General features: G+C 39.6%; 2 protein-coding genes across 4 annotated transcripts in view; one reads left to right on the top strand and one right to left on the bottom strand.

The window, feature by feature from the left end:
- PDE7B (phosphodiesterase 7B) overlaps positions 1-11,721 on the top strand; it is a 176,329-nt gene extending 164,608 nt beyond the window's left edge. For all 3 annotated transcript variants that reach the window (XM_064447219.1, XM_064447217.1, XM_064447220.1), the window contains 4 exons: positions 308-452; positions 2,459-2,555; positions 6,646-6,726; positions 7,242-11,721. In XM_064447219.1, coding sequence (XP_064303289.1) covers positions 308-452; positions 2,459-2,555; positions 6,646-6,726; positions 7,242-7,459 — 541 coding nt within the window. In that variant the 3' untranslated portion in view covers positions 7,460-11,721. The remainder of the gene's footprint in view (positions 1-307; positions 453-2,458; positions 2,556-6,645; positions 6,727-7,241) is intronic.
- The window catches only part of MTFR2 (mitochondrial fission regulator 2), a 36,468-nt gene continuing 23,205 nt past the window's right edge, over positions 7,699-20,961 (bottom strand). Inside the window, exon 10 of the mRNA XM_064447222.1 lies at positions 7,699-7,784. The gene's annotated coding sequence lies outside the window, so the exon portion shown is untranslated. The remainder of the gene's footprint in view (positions 7,785-20,961) is intronic.

Here is a 20,961-nt window from a genome sequence, read left to right as displayed (position 1 = left end):
AAGATGTGAGAATTTCTCTAGATGCATGACGCTGTTGTTTTGGGTTGTTTTTTTTTACTTTTCTAGCACTTTCCAGAAGCTTTCAGAAGAACCTACGCCAACAAGTATTTATCTATTCCTCTTGATCCCATTTAGGCAGCTAGAACACTTGTGCCCTGCAAATCCCAGCAGAGACTGAGCAAACAGATCAGACTGGATCCATAGGGAAAGAGGAAGCCTTATGCTAGCTATGATCCATAGCAGGTTGTTTCGAGCAGTTGATGTACGATGGTTCCATGATTGAAGGGGCTTATTTTCCTTATTGCAGACAGGACATTGAGCAGCAGCTGGGCTCTCTGATCTTGGCAACAGACATCAACAGGCAGAATGAGTTTTTGATCCGTCTGAAATCTCACCTTGACAATCAGGATTTGAGACTGGAAGATGCACAAGACAGACATTTTATGCTTCAGGTAACTTAAAAAATTATTTTTCCACTATTGTATATTATTCATTTTTCAAGACACAGTATTTCCTAGTGTATGTTAGAATAGCATATGATAGTGTGTCTGGACATCAGGGTCTCCTTACCTATCGCCGTAACCACTTTGCTTCAGCCACCTGGTATGTCAGGCAAGCATAAGGTGCCTCCAGTATTTCCTTATGTAATTTCCTTGAGTTAAAAAGCTGTGAATGCAACAGATACAGGAGAGTGCCAAGTGCTGAGAAATTAAGATAAGCTATTAATTATTTTATTTCCAGACCACTGCATCTCTTGCTGGGTAGTGCTTCGATTATATTTTCTCTTCTGGCAAACGCCGCTTTGCCAGTGTTATTTCCTGGCACCATGCAGGAGAGCCCCCTCGTTGGTGTTCTTTCAAAGACAGCCTGACGTAGGTGCCCAAGTCCCATTCCTGTGATGGACGTTCAGAAACTGCCTCTGCAGAGACAGCTGTTGCCATGGCAGCAGGTGCTTCTCTAGTGGATCTGCCCGGCTAATGAAGAAACCATGTTTTATTTAAAAATCAAATAGATTCAGACTGGTTCTTCCAGCTAAACTGCAGTCATTAACAGGCTCTTCAGAATAAACCTCTACCTATTAAAGCATTATTGTGATTAAAGTTGCTGCATATACATGTTTCTCTGGAGAAATTAAATCAATTGCACTCTTAAATACATAAAGGAGTTTAAGTAATTGTTATCATCAATAAAACAAACATCTACATGTTATCACTTTGTCAAGGTTACAGGAAAGGTGACAGTTGCAAGGAAAGAAGTGCTGATCTCTTAATTCTTCCCCCTCCACCAGCGTGGGAACTGTTGTAATCTGCTTGCCTATTCTTAATCAAATATGGTCTTCTGTCAGATTCCTGCATGGACCATGCAGGGCAGGGTGATGGGCTTATCGTATTTCTGGACAGATTAGGCAAGAAAGTTGTGCAAATGCCAAATGCAGAGGGATTACAGATCTCAACGATGGCAAAAAGTTTCTTGTGCGCTTTCTTGAAGATAGGAACCAGGGCACAGACATGGGGAGATTTATTTATCTGGTGGATTAGCTGTGGAAGAAGAAAAGAAAAATTCAAGAAGTCTTGATTGATCAGGATAAGCTAAAGAATGTTTGAAAGGTCCTTGTAATAGACAGTAACATTAAGGCTAATGAATTTAATCTAGAGAGAAGAGCGACTTGGAGACTTCCCTCCTCCAGTTCACAGGTCTGAACTTGTACAGGAAATATTTCTGGTTTCCTCCTGGGTGCCAGAATGATTTCTGACCTCTGTCAGGCTAACTGACTGTGTTCAATCTGTGAAGAAATGAGGCACATGACATCTTGTTCCAAGGCAGTAAGACAGACAGACTATTACATGGTTTACTTTTCTGAAGCAATTACTTGATTTTAAAAACCTCTTGCCCTCCTGTACTCATTCCCCTGCAAAGCACTTAAAAGTACTAGTTAACTAAAGTGAAACCAAGCCAGGGGCAATGTGGAGAGCCCTGTGCTTAGCTTTGTAAACAAAAATATGCAGACATTAAGATGAAGTGTAATTGAAGTGAGATGCAAGGTCACTCACTGAGACCACAGAGAAATGGTGCCCAGTCTTACACCAGCTTGGCTCTTCCCTTCCTTGTCATCAGCCACGGATGCAGAGCCAGGCAGTCAGCAGGAGCCAGCCTGAGGCTTTTGTTGGCTTACTCCTTGCAAGGAATATCCAAAAGACTTTGCAGCCTTGGAATTTGGCCCACCTCTTGTTCTCACTATGGTAAAGCAGAGGACAGAATGAAAGTTTTGTTTGCAGCTTAAATAAATTATCTTTCCTCAAAAGGCATATTTGGGTGAGGCTGAGCCTCTGAAAGGTGATCTTAACCCTTCCCAACATCGCTGGTGAGGCCTGGGAGTTTCATGGCTGCAGATTTGCTGCTGAAGCACTGGTAGACAATAATTTCTTTTCTCACCGCTGCTTTTCTTCTTTGCTTTCAGATTGCACTCAAGTGTGCTGACATTTGCAACCCTTGCCGGCTCTGGGATCTGAGCAAACAGTGGAGCGAACGGGTCTGTGAAGAGTTTTACCGGCAAGGTCAGTCCCTTCGCGCGCGGCGGTCCCCTTTCGCCTCTGCCTTCCGGGCTTTTTGTGTGGCAAGACAGAGGTAGCATTCAGCCTACCCAGGTTGCCTTGAAGTCTCCCTTGAGAACGAGCTGTTGAAGAGATACTCTGCATCATTTGAGAAGTGGGAAGGGGTTAGAAGAGCAGCAAGTATTGCTTTGCCCTCACTGCTCCTGTAGCAGCGTCAGGCAGAAGGGAGGGCTCTGCTGTGCCTCGGCACTTGAATTTGGCTGGAGAGCCCATGGCTGGATTCTTCTCTGAGAACCCTGCAGTCACCATTAGCTCTTGTGAGCTGGAATGGCACCAGAGCTACATCGCACCAAAATCTTACCACTGTCCACTGTGTTTTATCTCACTTTTCACGCTCCCATTACAACTCCAATGGGAGCCTTATCCTCGCTGTTTCCCAAATATGACACATTCTTCTGCCTACAAATGCAGAGAAAGGGTTCAAACACGCTTCCCAGCATGCTGTTGAAAGGGCCAAAGCAGGCAAGACAAAGCTCGGCTAGGACCTATTGCAAATGTTTTCAAACCCCTGCAGAGTGTGCAGTCAGGCAGGGTTTTTTTTGAAACGCAGTAATTACACCATTTGGCTCTATCTGCATAGGCAAGGTCATGCTGTGCTACAACACAGGGTGCAGCAGAGTTTAATCACTGCTAGATTCTTTGTTTGGAGCATCCTGAGGGCTGACGGCAAGTGGTACAAACACTGGAAGAGCACACAATGAAGTTCTCAATTTGTTCAAAATTTTGCACTGCAGAATTAAGCCACATTCAAGCTGGTACCTGGTACAGTCAGTCCCTAACAAGGACAAATAGGTCAGCAAGTTAATTTTCAGCCAATGTCAGTTTAAGCTGCTGAAATGTCGTTAACTTCGATGCTTTTGAAGTGATATAAGCAACTTGTCAGATACAGGTTTATTTAGTCGGATGTACAGTCAAGGCATAATCAATATCCAACTCATGAGGACAGGGCCCCAGTTGTGCGATACCTCACGTCTAGTGTATTGAGGGACCGTGCTCAGAAAGACAGCACTCTCAACTCTCATAAAGGTAAGCTTTTTCCCCAAGACTCAAGATTTATTAGTATAACATCTGAAATATACCTCTGAAAAGGGACACTGGAGCATATGAGACCCATTAGAATTATAACAGGGAGAAAAAGAGCATTTCTTTTGCAAGAATATACAGGAACTGTGGTCTGATTGTCCATGTTAACTGTATAATTCTGGTGATAAAAAACCCAATATTAAATAGCATGTATTTAGATACCGTTATCACTTCCAAATGTTACTGTAGACCTCTCTACCCCTTTACACACAATGCTGGGGCTTGCAGCTACTTTTTGTTTAGCATTTGAAAACCACATCTCTCATGTTTTGATTTTTAACTATAGATGAGGCAGATAATACCACAATTTGTGCCTTATTTAATCTTCCTCTGGAATGCATACCAAGTTTGAACATTTTTGTAACAAACATTTCTAATGCCATTTTAATTGACTCAGATCTTGATCTTCCAGTCATCTGGTGCATCTACACTACAGCTATTACCAAATAAAATATACAACTCAGGTACATTTCAGGGAGCACCTGATGCCTACAGCAGCTCCTAAGCTGCACCTTTCCTAGAAAAATACTTCAACTTGTTCTCAAATGGGCATTTTAAAAGTCAAATAGAAACACAAGGTAAATAATGCAACTCTCTTTGTTTTTCTAGAACTGGAACTAGCAAGAAACAAGGTTCAAGAAAATGGCTAATGTTTAAGTAACATTAATGATCAGTTTCTCTGGTGAGGTTTTAAAATTGCTTGGAGGGTTTTCCCCAGCGTGAAAGTTCTCAGCAATTAATTCATGCAGTTACTTTTGTAGCAACTTGAAACATATGAAAAGTGACCATCCTTTCAGTTCTTACCAGGCAAAGGAGAATCTTATTTTTGTCAATTCAATGACTTGTCAAAGATACGATGTTAAAACACTTCAAGCCAGGCAGGTCAACCATTTTGAACCCAGAACACCTGCAGAGGGGACATCACTGGTTTTTCGGTCAAAGATTTATGGAGGGGGTAGAGGGGAAGAAGAGGACAGACAAATCACACATTTGGAAGAATGACAAACTGTTATTTTTGTCTCAGTCTTTCTGAATTGTTCCTTTTGATTGTTTGTGGCACTAAAAAAAATTCCCTGGTATTTTGTAAATATCTAATTAAAACTGAAAATATTCCCCTCCCATTTAAGAAGCCATTGTATGCTGCAGAGAGAAGAATAACAAGGCTTAAAAATGCACACAGTGTTTTATATGGGGCTATAGAGCCCGAGTGGCACAATAGCCTTTAAGTCAAAACATTCTGTTAGTGGAGAGAAAATAACTTTTTTTAAAAGAGTGGATTTAAAGCAAAATTATTATTTTTGGGTTGAATACAACGTTTTGTCTGATCTAGCAGGTCAGTCTTATTTATGGGAATGTTTCTTGTAACCACCATCACTGCATCCTTATTAGTAAATCAAATATGGACAAAGTATTATTGCCTGAGGGCACGCGTGCAGCTTTAGCTTGCACACAGCTAGTCTCCCTTCCCTCCCATACTGTAGGTAGGAAAGGGTCTGTACTTCATGCAGTAACCAAGACTTTACCCTGGCAGCAGCTCAGAGAAGGCTAAAAATCGCAGAGGATGAGCGTGTTGCACTCACAGACAGAGTGTTTGTTTAAAAAAAAAAATAAAGACCAAACCAAAAAAACCCACTTATCTCCTTTACAGCAATCTCTGCATGGTGTACTGATTGCATGGGGAAATGCAGTCTCTCCAGCAGGACAGGTGGTTGCTGTCTGGGTGGCAACAGGCAAATGAGACTCCCTGAGCTGTTTTTCTGCTGAAGTATTATATCCAGCTGGCCTGTGGTCCCCTATGACCACTCCAGCATACACACGATCGTTGCTATTTGTTACCTTCAGCTACATAAAAAACATCTCCTGTCGTACCTATGTACAGGAGACTGTCTCATGTGACCATTTCTCCATCTGCAGGAATAGTTTTTACTGACTGTTTATAAACATCTTCTCAATGCCCAGTTTGGTCAATTCTGCAGCAGTAGCAGTCTGAGGTGGCATCTGGGGCAAGCCGATCCCCCACTCAGGGTGTTCTTCAACAATTTGAATCAGACCCTGGGGCCAGTCACAGCAGGAGCTGCCTTGAAGGAGTCTTCAGGGCAGTCCAGATTCACACCTGGAGACCTCCTGCTCCAATTAGTCAAATACCGTGCTATGGAGGTGGCTAGGAGTTTGGTCAACCCCTTCATTTCAGGTCTGTCTGCTGTCTCGAGTCAGTCCTGTGCAGATGACTCTGGGAACTTCCTGGACCGCCCAGGGCATTAGTGGTGTGAGTTCAGTGCAGCAGCACCGGCATGGCCCTGATACCCAGCTACACCGCAATTATAGGACCAATTTTTAATTTCGTCACCATATTTATGACATTAATTCCATAGCTCTTGACACATGAACATATGTTGCCGGAGCCCATGCTCAGGCCCTTATTAGTTCATTAGCACAGCCAGACACAGCTGCGGACTGCCGGGCTCCATCATGCTGCCCTTCAACAGCAACTTCCACAAGCAAACAGTATCAGCTCACACTGCAGTAGTAATGGAGATGCATTTCTTCTAAAGTATATATTCTGCATTCTTCTCGTAGGAAGACATTTGAATGCTGAGTAAATGAACTAGAATATCTAAAAACCTTTTATGTGAGAGAATCTATTTTAAAAATTAAGGTCCTCAGACCTTAAATCAGAGTGCTCAGATTTAATGTTCATTTGAAAGTCACCTTTCCTTAGAGAGATTTTTCTTCATATGCATACTCAGTTTCTCTGATACCTAAAACAAAGTCCAAAAAACTGAGGTATTTAGACATTTAAATGATCGTCATTGGTGCAAGATTCTAGCTGCTCAGATCCACACAGTTGCAGTCACTGTAAGAGTCTGACATAGGTATGGAGAAGAGATATAAGTGGCAGCAAATTATTTTCTTTTTTTTTTTTTTGGTGTTTTTTTTTTGTTTTTTGCAGGTGACCTGGAACAAAAATTTGAACTGGAAATAAGCCCCCTGTGCAATCAGCAGAAGGATACAATACCAAGCATACAGATCGGTAAGTATTAGTTTCATTCTCTTCTCTCCATGTTTATCTCAGTATGGCACAAGCTCAAAGAGAAACTCTTCCACCCCTGCCCCCAATCTAGTTGTTTTAACAGTAAGAACTGGAGGTACCATAAGAGTCACAATTCACATTCTAAATCAAAATGTTCAAAAACAAACCTATCCAAGCAAGATAATACAAAGGCAAAGGAATCATTGCATGGGGAAAAAAGGGTCATTCTAGTATCTGTGGAGAAAAACCACAGCCAACACGTGATTATACAGAGAAGGATGCTCTCTCTCACAGGTTTCACTGTTACACACGCAGATAGAGCCACGTCTTGTCATATGTGCTGGTCAAAAGCTGTGCATTTCAAAAGGAGCTGATGGCTGCTTGAGGTGTTATTGTTACTTCGCATCAGGGTTTTTGCCACTTATATTGCTGGATTCTCTGGAAGCACTCTATGGGGTAATGCACTCGTAGAATGGATTTGTTCCTCACCTGCTGTCCTTTGTGTGTTTCCCCAGGGTTCATGACGTACATCGTAGAGCCACTCTTTGAGAGGTGGGCCCAGTTTACAGGCGATACCCCCCTATCTGGAAATATGCTAAACCATCTCAGGAGGAACAAGGCCAAGTGGAGGAGTTTGCTCCACAAGCAACACAGCAGTAGTAGGAGCAATGACCACTCAGGTCAAGTGACTGGCAGCCAAGAACAGACTTTAAATGAAGAAGAGACTCCTTAGTGGCAGCTTTGCACTTTTCCTTATAGCACTGCTATCTCTTTCTTGATCACAGCAGCAAACAAAATGCCGGGGAGCTAGGAGCCTCTTGTCAAGACCATGGAAAGGGAAGAAATGGCAAAGCAGAAGCTGTAAGGGTCCTCACGAGCAAGCCCGTGGTTCTGCTGGGTTCCTTTCCAGATCTCCTTCATGCTCCTCTCCCCTCTCTTCATTCTGCGCATGCCCGATGCCATTCATCACTTCTGATCATGAACTGCCTGAATGCAGAGTCCCAGTCAGCAGTACTGAAGTCAGGCCGGTTACGGCTGCCGTGACGCAGGGAGGATTACTGAGAGAACAGGGGAGACAGAGGCACTCTTGGTTGTATATTCATTTACCACAAGTCATACTGTGACATATGTATATAGGCCCAGAGCGCCATATGCTTTCCAGGCTGGCAGCTGGGCTGCACATTAAACCACCAGCATCTTCAGCATCCAGAGGACACTGGCTGAGTAAGACAGTGCTCACAGAGGGCAAAGAGAGTCTGGTTATTATTTTAGTAATTAAAAACCTTTTTAACTTTTGTATTCTGTGCAGTAAACAACAGATCTGTAAACCTTGGACTGAATTACTGTCCGTATACACAACTCCAGTGTAACAAGGCTCATTTTGGTAATCATTTTTATGCCACTTTGGATAAAAGACGGGCATCTTCTCATTGCAAGGAAGAGTATTCCCTCGCAAACAAAAGGGAAGGTGTTGTACAGTCTAAACCTTTGAAACATGAACAGATCTATCTTTTGAGTACTGTTTCAAGTAACATGTTTATATTCATATGTGTACATTTTCTGTAAATACAAAGCGCTACTGATTCCCATGCCAAAATACTGGAGTACTGTGGGATTGCTACCTGTAAAAACATTGGCACTGTGAACAGAATACTGTTAGTTTTAATACAAGAGAAAGCATTTGTAAATATGGTATAGAGTTTATTAATATACACCATTGTTTGTGGATAAAAGCCTTAACTTTTAGCATCCTTCATCTTCTGATAGCTGCCAAAATCATGTGATCACAAGATATGATTATGAACTGCCTTTCCACTATCCAAGGTGTATCAAGGGTCACTAAGGAATGAAGTCTGGCAGGATAACTTCTTGAAAACTTCAAACACATTCCATATGGGTCCGTGTTGTTAATCCATGGCACCTTGCACATTCGGTCTAGGCAAATGCTTCACAGAGCCTGAAGTTTAAGTTCAAAAAAGCCTAAAACCCACAGCAACACCACATAATTTGACAGTTCAATGACTACCATTTATTCGAGAGTGTGAATTTTTTATTAAATAGCTTAGTGATCTACAGAGCACGACATTCTAATAGTTCTGGAATCCAGTTGTTTTCTCGAGTGATGTTGCAGTGTAGCTGATTTTTTCCCCACATTCCCTCCTTAGCCAGCATCGAAATGCATTTGTTTTTTTCTTTTAATTGAAAAAAAACCCCACCAACAAAAACCTTTAACTGACTTTTAGATCAGTCTCATTCAATGAAGGAAAAAAAAAAAAAAGCATTATAGTCAGACTGTTAAGAAAAATCCTCTTAACTGCCATAGTGGCTGAGGGATTTTCTATGGTGTCGTGTTTGTGAAAGATGCATGGCCTTATCTATGCCATAAACAACCTCAGTTTGGATAGTCTTTATAAAACTTTACTTAAGGTTCCATCATTTCGATGAGATTGTATTCCCGGACACTACTGCATTGCACCAAAGTGATTGTCCCCTTCCCTGCTGCCCTCAGAAAAATTAACTGCATTTGGGTGAAGTACAGTGCTGTTGCAAACCCCCAGTACATCAAACCTATACAGCTGTTTTCCAAAAGAGCTAGCAGCTCTGGCCATATAATCATGTTTGGGCATGAATGCCTTGGAGAGGCCAGCAAAGAAAGAGCAATTTAAGTTGGTGTTTCAGAAGGAGAACATTTACTCACAAAAGCGCAAGGGGAGATAAAATAGAATTTTTCTTAATTACAGGGAATATTGATTTGATCAGACAAATTGTTCATGCTGATCAGGTGACTAATACATTTAAATGAAAAGAAAAAGCATAAGTTTTAGTAAAGGATGTTTTACTCTACTAATTAATTGGATATGTATCCTCAGAGAAAGAGACTGAAACCCGGTGAAGCAGGAAGGTGGAAATCCCTATGAGAACACAAAGCATCCTGAGAATGGTGGTTTTCTTCTCCTCTACTGTTCTGTAAGCTATAAGCAGTATAAAACATTCTTCCTCCCTCTTCTAAGTGGGACTCATGTATTAGAAGTACCATAACAAAGCAAAGAGAGAGAGTTGTAGCAGAATAAAATTATTTCTAACTACAGGACATAAACATCTTTTTAACCACCTGATGGTGGGAGTGGAAGCATCACCACTTTGCAGCTCTTTAGGTGTATCTTTCCTTCTCCTGACGGATTTAGGACAATTATTAGCACATTACATGAGCTCTGTAATGTGCTGCCTTGAAGCACTTAAGTACATACAAAAGGATGTAATTTCCCTTGTTTTGTCTTTTTACTAAGAAATCAAAGCCATTTTCCATCTAGTTCAAAGAATTTTTTAAAAATGTTCTGAAGTTTACTTAAACAAACCTGGTGTCTAGCAGCATAAAAAGCTCCTGACAGATACATTGTTGAACTGTTTCTGAGGAGCTTTCAGAAAATAGGTCCAACAGGAAAGCTTAGGTACAAATCAAATTCTGCTATAGCTACAATAAAACCAAGATCTTTTCTGTGATTAGAGCCTACAGCGTCCCTTACAAGTCTGCTCTTACCAAGTTAAAACTTCCCAACTTTGAAAAGCTGCTCTTAAAATGAACAGGTTGTGGTGGTTTTTGGTGCACTGAACACACTTGCTAGATTTCAATCACCTTGTCTAAAGAAACAATGCTTGAAAAAGGTTCAGGGTGGCTCCAGAAATGCTTCTGTACTCATGGGCAAAACCGTTACACAAGGCTGGGTCTGGCCTGGTTTGCCTCAGGTCCTCTAGACAAAAGCTCACTGAAAAGTTAGGCTCTGGCAGCAGATACCCGGAAGCCAGATTCACTGGGGTCTGTAATGCAAACTGCTACCATTTGATTTCCCATAGAAGCAGCCACCCATACCCGATACAGCCCATCCAGCAGCACCAGTGCTACATGTTTGGTATTACCTAGTTTGGAAGACATTTCTGTCTGCACTGGGACTTCTCCCCAGGATGCCAACAGAATGCTAGATGCACAGAACAGAAAAACATCTTTGCAGATAATGCAGATTTTTGTCTTGTTAGCCCTATTAGCCACTTTACAGAAAGCCCTTGTAAATTATTTTTCATTCTTATTGGGCCAGTGCAGCTGAAAGCTTCTGAAGTTTTAAAACTGAGTTAGGTTTTTCATATAAGGAAAGAAGCAGAAAACTGCTACAAGCAGGAGCTTAAAATGCTTTTATGCCCCCAAAATACAATTCATTTGATTAAAACCTTCAATTGATTAAAACCTAGTTTCTTTAAATGCAGATTTCATACCTTCAAAAAGGCAAATTCTCTATAAATAACAACAATAATAAAAGAAAGTGGTGATAAGTGAAACTTTTAGACTGGTTAAAATAATGCATACATATGCATTTCCATTAAGTAAAGATTTTTTACCTACCTTTGGGTTTTTAAAGGCCAACGTTCCAGCCACCAGCCAAAAGGTGTAAAAAAGGACTATTGAAAATGCGTGCCTTTGACATATAGAAACAGAGAAAGGAGTAGCTGAGATTAAGTAGACCCTATGGAGCAAAAAACCCACATGGTCTGCAGTTCTAATCTAATCTACGACATGGGTCAATTATTTTTGTATAACCTATTGGTTTTTAGGAAGAAAATCAAAGTCTCCCCAAAGGATTGGTGAGAAGGCTGCTACCGCAGTAAATGAGATAAGCCCATTTTCACACTGCAGAGCTGTCTCACCAGCTTTTCCAATCTGTGGTTGAAATTTCTATTAAAAGTTTCCAACAAAACAGAGACAGAACGCATACTAGCCCTTCCAAATGGACTCTCCTCAGAAAGGAGGAACACTCAAGTAGTTATAACTTTATTTTCAGGCATCAGTCAGGGTACCAGCCATCATTTATAGCCTTATATTTTAAGTCACTCAGCTGAGTTTTCCATAAAGTACTCCCATTGCCCTCCTGATGCCACCATCCCCTGCTCATGGCCCACAGAAGTCAATACTTAGATTTGAATTAAAATCCTGCAAATCAAAAAAAAGAGCCACCCCAAAACACAAACAAAACCCCAAGGCAAGCTCCATGCCATGAATATGTATCCAAATTACGTTGATCGGTGCAAACTGTTATTTTATTATTTGTTTCTATAATCCATCCAATATTTTAGGTACATAAACTTTAAGTGCAGAGCATAAGTTTGACTTGGATGTAAAATATATTCTGCTTATCTTTGAATTCAAGATTGTATATGTCATGTTTATTGTAAAGCATTTTATATATACATATTCACATATCTTATACAACTCTATGGGCCAAACACTGGTCCCACCGACTTCACTGGGACCAAGAATCAGCCCCCATATGTGCGTATATATGCCATATGCATCATTCTGAGAGGAAGCACTAGATTGTGTGAAAATGCTGTGACTGCTATGCAGTGATGCCAAGAGACTTAACTGTATCTTTTTTAACATACTGCTGTAAGTATTCATCATGTCAAAGAATGACAACTAATAAAAAAAATTAAAAAAAAAAAAAAAAGACTGAAGTGTCCAAAGTTCTTTGGTAGAGCCAGTTGATTGAAAGCATCTCCTCAGTTTGTCAGAAGACATTCTGGTTTGACAAGACAGCAAAAGCCCTGCTGCATCCATCCTCCCACTGCCTCTCCTTCCTACCAACAAAGTAATCACTTTCCTACTGCACTGTTTCTGTGAACTTTTCTCTAAATTTACCCTTAGTGTTGCTGTAGGAATTTAAATGGAGATACCAGCAAGGAAAGTATTTCCATATCTTTCTCCTAAGCATATAGTAGAAGCATTTTCAAACCCCAGGGAAATTGTTTCCCTGTTTAAGTATTTAAAGAGGAGGGAGTTGTCTTTTACTATTGTTTTGGCTCCAGTAACTAGTTCTTCTTAGTGTCACTGGTCAGTTTTAATCTCCGTTTTTCTAATTTCTCAGTTGCAGACAATGTTATACATATGTGCAATATGACAGAGGCTTGTGAAGTTTAATTGAAAATATGGGAAATACTGACATTCTACACTGATAAATATTTCTAAGTGAGAAATACCTGTCATCGTTGATGGACTTTTGCCACTGCAGGGACTCTTCTTGACTTTATACACTTCTAAAGCCAGAATTTATTTGTACCTCAAAGTCTTCAGTAACAACACTCACATAGTTTGTGCAGAGCAAATGCTACAATTGGACTGAATATAGGACATGGAAATAGATTATATTTCAGTGTTATTTAGCCAATATTTTAAATTCACTTTCTTAAAATAAAAAAACCCACACTCCAGAATCATAACAAGAAGTGTTTTCATGCGTGCCCTGAATGCAAGCTGAATTGCAGAATAGATTCTAGACGGAATCCCCATAGGGATCTGTCCTATACATGGATGGAGTTGTGATGGTTTCTCCAGGAGAAGTTTTACATAGGTAGCATTGGAAAACCACTCACAATTTTCCACAATGGATTTAGCAGTGTTATTTTCAAGAACAGCTAAGTCAATACATTTTCCTACTCTGCACAGGCACTGTCTGTACAGATGCTGATGTTTAATACTTCAAAACAAATAAAGGAGACTAGCATGTTGAAATGGATCGCTGAACTTCACAGCAAAAGAAAAATTAATAATATGGATTTTTTTTTGACCTGGCCAAAGACTTAACTGTGATTTTAAAGCTCAGGCGGAGAATCTGGGAAATAAAACTATTCATTAAGAAAAGAGGCAATAAAATATGCATGTGACGAACAAGTATTTAGGTGACAGACGCTCCTTTTCCCTAAAGGTGAGGAAGGCAGGGTCTCTCCAATGTCCAACACAATCCGATCCTCCCCGAGCTAACATGGGCGTAGTTACAGAATACACTAGTTTTAGAAACAAGGCAGGCTTGTGGTGTTCCCACTCCTGCACCTCTTGACCTTTCAGTGATGTTGTGTACAGTACAGTCTCAAACAGCTCTTTAGGGACTGACAGAAACTGAACAACAGAATAGGGAAGAAAGGGCTTATATTGGCTCTGCCACTAAAACCAATGGATCACCTCACTGTATCCTGGGCTAGTTCAGGTCTCAGGAAGAGTTTTACTAAACATGCAGCTGGTCCACCCATGACAATAGAATTCTGCTACCAGCAGCACCACTTCCTAAAAGCTACCTTGGGTGTCTACACAGGGCCATGTAGACCTAAACACACAAGGATGCGAGTATCACAGCAGCAGATGAATTTCATGTCAGATAATTTTATGGTAATACACTTTAGAGAGAAGAGTTGAGTTCTACACCCTGCAGGGTTCTAAATATATTGTACTAGATTAGGAAGGGGACCTGGGTGTCCTAAGAATCTGTAACTAAAATAGAGTATTATAATTCATACAAACAGGGATAAAGAGGAGTTGTACTATTATCTCCGCCTCTCCTACCACCCAGAGATAAATTCTATGCCATCATTTCATACTAATTACCCCTCTCCAGAATTCGCAAGTACAAGAGTGGGAAGTACAAAGAAGGGTGGCAGAAACCAATTTGAATCACAGAGAACCTCCAGAAAGGAGAGACAGGGGAAAAAAAGACTGTAGCTTCATTAGTACCACCTATTAAAGAAAAAATAAAAGAACATTTGGGCAGATTGAGAGCTTCTGTTTTCCACAGGTAAAACAAAGTACAGCAATACATGTGGAAACTGCTGCCACAAGAATACATTAACCTTTAACCACAATGCAAAACTTAAAAGATGACTGAGCATTTACATGAACAAAAAGAAAATTAATGGTTACAAATAAATATTACTAAAATAATGGTCTTGGAGAAAACATACTTTAAGACTTAAATCAGCTTTTAGTTTAGAATGATGATTTCATGACCTACTCATCCAGGTCAGCAGCTATTATATTCCAAATTTGGAGTCTTCATTCGTATGTGCAGCAGATGTTTCCTATGAGCTTAGCTCATACATAAGCATATTTATGAAAGAAATATAGCTACCAAAAAGAAAAATCTAGAGCTACACCTACACATGTATTTGATGCCTGGTGTCATTTCTATAGCAGGACCTACCAACACCTGGAGACAAACTCAGGGCTCATCACTTCAGGCAATCAAAACCCAAAGAAAATTGGAAGTACTGAAATATATGGTAGATTCAGAGACAGATTCAACAAGAAAGATAAAATATTGTCCCAAAGACCACTCTTTTGTATCTTTCATGTTTTGCATTGGATAAATGCATTTCAATTCAATCTTTAGAGGGAGGAGGAAAAAATAATCTCTCTATATATTTTAGTATAATCAACTGAGAGACCAAAACATGAGTGGAATTAAAGTAATTTAAAATGTACTGTTTTGCTGGGGTGAGGTTCCATGCATATGACAAGTACTTCAGGACATTGCCGCTGCCCTCTACGGTACCTATGCACAACACATTTCCCCTCAATATATCAAAAAAGTCAACACCACTAGTTCTACCCTTTCTGCAAGAAACATTAAGGAGTGGCCATTTGCAGTATGTGCTTTGAAGTACCTTTTATCAGCACTAAGGCCTAATCAAGATGCACATACATGTGTATGCTAACTGGCCTGACTCCCACATTAAAGGGGAACCTTCCTCAACAATGCTGCTACCTGAAGACTGTCTATGTAAAGAGAGATATTAAACAAACTAAGAAACATAAATTAAATAAGTCAGCGGTGATGTTGAATGGGTACTTCAGCTACTCAAAGCAGCTAAGTGACATTGCCACATTGAATGCTTTTGGGTGAAAGGCGTGTACAAAAGTTTTAACATAGCAAATACACTTCCTACATTTACCTTCATTGTAGATACAAAGATAATGCACACATAAATTATACTACCTGAAAGTATTAGTGAACTAAAGTGAAGAAACCTGGATAAGAAGCTGTATAGGCAACTTCCTTTTGCACTCGATACTTACAATTCTTCTGTGCTGCCTGTCAGGAGTCCCATCTGGAGATGATTAAAACTGATTATCAAGCCCCCATTTTTTACCTTCTTAGATCTCTTGCCCCCCCATGCACACCTACTTACAGTCAGCTTCTTGAAGACAACAACTAGTCACAAGCAAGACAAAAAATAATTTGCTTTGGGAAAGTGTGGTGTTTATTATGTCCCCAATCGCATGCTATGTTCTTTTAAAGAGCAGAGTGACTTCCCCCTCACCCCAAAAGAAAGAGGGAATTCTTCCTTCTCCAGGATGCTCTGGATTGGGCTGGAAGAGAGAAAGGTCAGTCTGCAGGGTATTTCATGTAGGAGAGCCATAGCAAGAAGCTCATAGCTCACTTGGAGAACACAGCAAGTAAATACAGTTCTGGTGAGGCTTTGCTGTCACCTAGTCGTGAGTGGGGCCTAAGAGACTTCGCTGCAACTCAGAAAGATGCTGAGTTAAGTGGAAGCTAGGACTTACATGCAAGGGCACAACCCCGTTTTTATTTTCGGTCTTCCTTGGTCACTTCTGAGTTGTCCCTAGTTAAAACTATGGAGGTTATATTGTCATAAAATCTGGATTTTTGATTTCAAGAGAAACATTTTCCTGAGGCTTAGGTCAGCTTCAATTCCTGTCACACTTTCTATTAAGCACATTTTACAACAGTATGAAACCTAATTTTTTTAAAAATGAGATTATTGTATACATTTCAGTTTCCCAATTTTAAGGATTCATAGTTTAAAATATTACTGTTAATCTTTGCTTAGGAAGGACTGTAGGAAAAGTGTGTGGACCTCAGTTGTTGTTTGCCAAATGCTCCATCTGCCCAAGACCTAAACATATCGCAACATAACTTCATGTTACCAACAGCCTGCATTTTCTTCTGAAAAGTTCCGCTACTTAGGCCTACATGTTTGCAGGCTTTGAAATATAAACCGCTAACAAAATGATCTGGCATTTTGACTAATACAGCTCAACAGTCACATTGTATGTGAAATGCTAGATAAAGGTGGAATTTATTTATTTGCACTGTGGATACACTTTGAAGCGCTCTAGCTATAGATCAGGACCCCACAGGGGACACCAATACTGCTCCAACCACAAGTCTTCACAATAGAAATAATTTAATAACAGATACATATTACTTCAAAGCTCAAGAATAAAACCACCACAGATCCTGCAGAGCTAGATTTGAAAGGACAGCAGTTACTTTAATGGTAAAGTAGCTAAACTTCCTTGGTTTTGTGGAAAGTTAATTGATCACCCCAAGTACCTTAAAAAAACCTGTACATTTTGCTTGGGTTTTTGAGGAAAGGGTTTACTCCTTTACCAATGCAACTGCAGATATTTCTTTCTAGTACCTCAGTGTCGTTAAAGGGAGAGTTCACATCATCACTTCTGAGTTACTTGACAGCTTTGAGTTCTGCCTGTGGGTGTTATACTGCTCTCAGCGACATCTTATATAATAATGCAGATGTCATTTTTCAGCTGGCATAGCACATCTTAAATTTTACTGAGATCCATGATAGTATGGAGTCCTCCTAAAGCTCTGAATATCAGCAAGGAGTTTGCACCTTCAAGAGTAGCACAGGGTCCTCCCTCCCTCTGTGAAACTAAAAGTACTTTTGAAACATAAAATAAGTATCTTTAGTAAGAGCCGATCTCTTTGTAATACAACCTATGATAAATACATTAGAAAATAAACATACTTCAAAACTTCTCTGCAGAAAATAATATAAGGGGGAGAGAAGGAAGGCACCATTGTCAAAAGGTGACTCAGCCAAGAAAAATCTCTTAGAAACTTCACCTGATTCATATGCCTGACACCTGAGCTTTTACATCTAATAAGCCTTGATCACCTAGCTATCAGAAGCTAGGGGGTGGGGGGTTGTTGGTTTTGTTCCTTTGTTTCACTCCATGGTTGGTTCACTGTGGAACTACCTTTGCATTCTAGTACAGAGAAGAAATAAAGAAGAGTCAACAGTTCCCACTGTGGATGTCATGCTCATTATTGAAACACTCATTTAAATTATTCTAGTTTTCACTTCCTGCTACTGGTTAGTATTATGTTTCTCTCTGTCAGAGAAAGAGGCTTTTAGTAGCTTTTTCTTTTTTTCTCTTCATGCATTCACAGACAAATCAAGTCACTGCAAACAGGTCTTCTGTTTCTGAAGTAGTACAGTAGCAAAACCTATAAATTTGAACAAAACTCCTTTATAGTTTTCCAACTACCTGCACTAGAACATTCTTTCTTTCTGAAGACCTAACTTACTATGGCATTATCATTATGGCTCTGTGCCATCATTCCCATCTTCATTGTTTCTCTCAATGTAATTTCTGTTTTTAATTATCCACAAATTTTATCACTTATTTCATTACTAAAAATATGAAACTGCATTAACCTAGAACCATTCTCTATAACCCTAGTAGAAATACTTCCTTTCATTGATTACCATTATCTGCCAGTTAATCAGTTCTACATCCATTTAACATCTACTTTGTTGATAATATGAATGTTATATTTTAATTTACACTACTCTATTACAGCTATTTTTGTCAAAGATGATTTAAAGTTCTATTTTCCAATTAAGTCACATGAGATCACTCCTATTACCTAAGTACTTCCAAATCTGCAATAGGATCCTATCATACGGATTTTTTGCCTAGAATTGATACATGCTAATTGTCCTATAGTCACCTGGTTGACCCCACTTTTCTTAAAAAGAAAACTTAGATGCCACAATAATTTTCTGAATTTCTGTATTACTCTGAGGTTTATTCAAAGTGAACATAAATGTCCAGATATGTCCTTTAGACAGCTTCTTTAGAATTTGCAGATTCAAATTGCTTAACTATCCTCAGTGTAAAACTTTTTTTCTAGCAAGCAGGGTTTAACTTCCTCCTCCTTTAGAGAATTACTTTAGTAGTAATTAGTGAACCTGCTTTTTTTTGAAGTAAACACTTTCCACTTTTCCTAAAATCTATGCAATTTGTGAGACTTTGATTCTTGTTTAAGCAATGGAACAGCAGTAACTTCCAAATGAAAGTGACCATGACCAGGTGTGATATACATGATCCTCAACCCTTATCAGGTCAACTATTCACAATTATTGTGCTCAGTCAAGGTCTGGCCACATAACATTTTCTTCAAAGCTACTGGCTCTTTACTGTAAGGGAGACCTGTATGCTGGAGAACAGGAAAGGACTTAGTCCTATGATCGGGATGCAACAACCCTTCTCCATGGCTTTTATTACGCTAGAGGGGAGGAAAAGGGGAGTAAGGGAACAAAAAGACTGTCTGTAAGTTTGTACAGATGTGTAGAAATAGCACAAGTTTCTGTGGGCTCCCCAGGCAACTACTATCTTAGAGAACTGTTAACATGTGCTTCTCCTAGCAACAGCACCAAGAGCTTACAAAGCATGAAGCAGGATCTCCCAAATTCTGTTTATTTTGCTCACCTTATCTTAATATTTCTTTGTTTTATTTGTGACCTCAGAATTCTAACTCAGTGATGAACTAGGTCATAGAGCAGGTTATTTGGTAGAGGTCAGTCTCTCTAGCAGCCTCATTGTTCTAACATACTAAATACAAAGTATGCTCTTCAAATCTTAAAGAAAAGGCTAGAAGTTTTGGAAAACAAACAAAAAAAACCCAACCTGGCAGAAAGTAAAACCCTAGTATAATTCATATATATGCAGACAGTGTGTATCAGAGGAATAGAAGACATAAGAAGCAAACACAACCAGATGAAAAACATTTGAGTGATCAACTGGGCAGATAAGGAACAGGGGTTGTTGATAAAGCCCACATTTCACCTGAGTCAAATAAAGTACAACTTCAAACTAGCTATTTTTACTATCACAAAATACTGATTTTCAGATTACTTTCCCACTGTACATGCTGGTACGGCAGCTCCTAACTTAACAAATTAAAAACAAGAACATTGAGCTTGACCTCTATTCAGAAACACTTCCTCACAAGCAAGGAAAGAGCATAACAAAAACAGCCTGGCTTATCAAGCCCGCCCCAGTAGATGACAGTCAAACATGGTATATAAGTCAAGCAATACACTTACTAGAAAAAGCATAATGGAAGAAGATGACTAGAATACCAGCCAGACAAAATTAAGTAAGAAACAACAGAATACACTTTAAAAAAGAGCAATATTCTGAAGAACAAAAAAAACCTCACTTCAGTAGTAGAACACACAACCAGCCTCACTGATCCACACCGCTATTTTGGAACTCTTAACACAGATTCCTACAGCTCTCACTACGAAAAAAACCAAGACAGATACTTTCAACCTGTAAACTAGAAAGTGACAACGCATCAAACAAACGTCAGGCAATAATAACACATGAAGAAACTAAAACTAAGCTTACTTTGAATTTCTTCCTACTCCTCCTTTATATCAGCAGCTGTTGCTCAGTGGCAACTGCCTCCCAGCAAATACAGCTGCTGTGCTACAGCATAAGAACTAAAAAGTAAAACAGAGAAGTGGGAACAATCAATCTACTTTAATTTTCCCCATTAAGTAAAATGCAGAGTACTAAAGAGGAAGCACAGATGGCAAGAATAGAGATCTTAAATATACACGTTCTCACAGTTCAAGGTGAAGATACTCCTTATTTAAAAGTATGTAGCTAGATACTGCCTTTAGTTCCACTCTAGCAACTTTAATGAAGTCGATCACAATGCAGAAACATTACTGAAGGTTGAACTTGGCCCAACCATGCAAACATACACTTATTCAGCTTTATGAATTCACCTAAACTCGTTCAAGCCATTGTTTACATGTGATGAGCAAAGAATGTGTACGCTTACAGGGGCAGAGTATAATCTTTCATCTGAAAGAAGAATGTGAATTTTTATGCCAGATAGCCATTTTGACTTTTAATCAGTAAGTAGCAGCATATTTTCACTTGTATAACCTGAAAGTTATTTACACAAATCCCTGTGATTCCATGGCAATGCTCATTACGCATGTACTGCACCACAAACAGAAATTTTCTCCAGAACCCATTTAACGTGGGAAATGAGAGGATAATTCTTCAGGAAAAGAGTACTGCCAGATGAAGCTCTTCTCTAACTCACCACATAAAATCTTCTGTCTATTCTCCTAGAAAATGAAGTAGCAGATTTATTTTGAGAATAAGAGAATAAACTAGCCTGGTGTTGAGTTTTTACTAATCCAAATACACATAAATATCGTTCACCATAACACTGGTAGGTTAGAAGCATGTAACTCTACAATTTAGTGAATACCACTGAAAAGACAAAAATATAAAGGGATTAAAATTTTGCTCTTAGACCTATCGCTGACAAAGCAGAATTA

The sequence above is a fragment of the Phalacrocorax carbo genome, chromosome 3, assembly GCF_963921805.1.
Source record: "Phalacrocorax carbo chromosome 3, bPhaCar2.1, whole genome shotgun sequence".
In the NCBI taxonomy this organism is placed as follows: domain Eukaryota; kingdom Metazoa; phylum Chordata; class Aves; order Suliformes; family Phalacrocoracidae; genus Phalacrocorax; species Phalacrocorax carbo.
This window is presented reverse-complemented; position numbering and strand designations above follow the sequence as displayed.